At 50.2% G+C, this 980-nt stretch overlaps 1 protein-coding gene across 1 annotated transcript; it reads right to left on the bottom strand.

The window, feature by feature from the left end:
* Positions 1-250: 250 nt before the first annotated feature.
* Positions 251-862, bottom strand: LOC118419371 (neuronal acetylcholine receptor subunit alpha-9-like). The gene has a single exon (XM_035825771.1). It carries the CDS (start codon positions 860-862, stop codon positions 251-253), a length of 612 nt encoding a protein of 203 aa, XP_035681664.1.
* Positions 863-980: the final 118 nt, after the last annotated feature.

The following is a 980-nucleotide window of genomic DNA, read 5'->3' as shown; positions in this document are numbered from 1 at the left end:
TAATTTTGCATCTAGAGTACTAGTAGTAACATGGATGTCTGGCATTTTGCCAACAAATCGTTGGCGCTTACAAAGCAGCTTGGATGGCCAACGCAAACTGGCCTCCCACAACGACAACGGTCTTTTACAGGGGCGATCAGCTAGCAGACCCATTCTACACTACATTATGTAGATAAATTGATGGGAGCCAGGTGTGCTTGGTGTAACCACGAATGCAACATTGAGTTACATACTTTGGGATATGGGGTATCTAAATAACCTTAGTGAGTATCAGTATACTGATGATGGCACCCACAAAGATAAAGATACACATGAAGATACGATCTATCACCTTGGCAACCTTAGCCCAGTCTCCCTGTATTTCCCACTCCTGTGCTCGGCCCTGTACGTAGTTAGCCACACACTCCACATTCTTAGCAATATTGGACAGTTCGGACTTGTGCTGCAGTACGTTGAAAGCATTATTAGTTGGGTCAGTGGCCAGGTTTCTTGATCGGAGGACGTCGTCAGAGAGGAAAGAACTCTTGCAGGTGTCGAAGCCGGTAAAGCTGAGGCGGGGAAGATTGCGTGCCATGGCAGGAGCGACCACCCCGTTCGACATGTGCCCCTTCTGGTTTCGGAGCTCGCATTCTTCCATGACGGTTTGGACGGTGTCCTCGGCGGTGATGTCCACCGGGGTGTCGCTGGTGCCGCTCGGGCTCACGCTGCCCTTCCGCCCGCCGGCTTCCCCGACCAGGATCGGTGCGATGGTGTCCAGGAAGAAGCGGCGGATCCATCTCGGGACGGGGCGGCGGTCAGGGCCGCAGTGGTGCACGTTCATGACGAAGATGGTCATTGCAGTCGATAGGGACATCAACGTCATGGTCACGATGTAGTATTTACCTGTGCATGGCACAAAATTCATATCGAATAAGTTATTGAAGGTTTCATTTGTATAATCAATGGTGCATCTCACGTTTTGATGTCTATTAGATATCTTT

The sequence above is a fragment of the Branchiostoma floridae genome, chromosome 1, assembly GCF_000003815.2.
Source record: "Branchiostoma floridae strain S238N-H82 chromosome 1, Bfl_VNyyK, whole genome shotgun sequence".
Classification (NCBI taxonomy): domain Eukaryota; kingdom Metazoa; phylum Chordata; class Leptocardii; order Amphioxiformes; family Branchiostomatidae; genus Branchiostoma; species Branchiostoma floridae.
The sequence above is the reverse complement of the archived record's forward strand: the minus strand, read 5'-3'. Positions and strand labels throughout refer to the sequence as shown.

Excerpts from the sequence above, each read along its gene's own strand:
- LOC118419371 (XM_035825771.1), bottom strand. The coding sequence starts at position 862 with ATGACGTTGATGTCCCTATCGACTGCAATGACCATCTTCGTCATGAAC.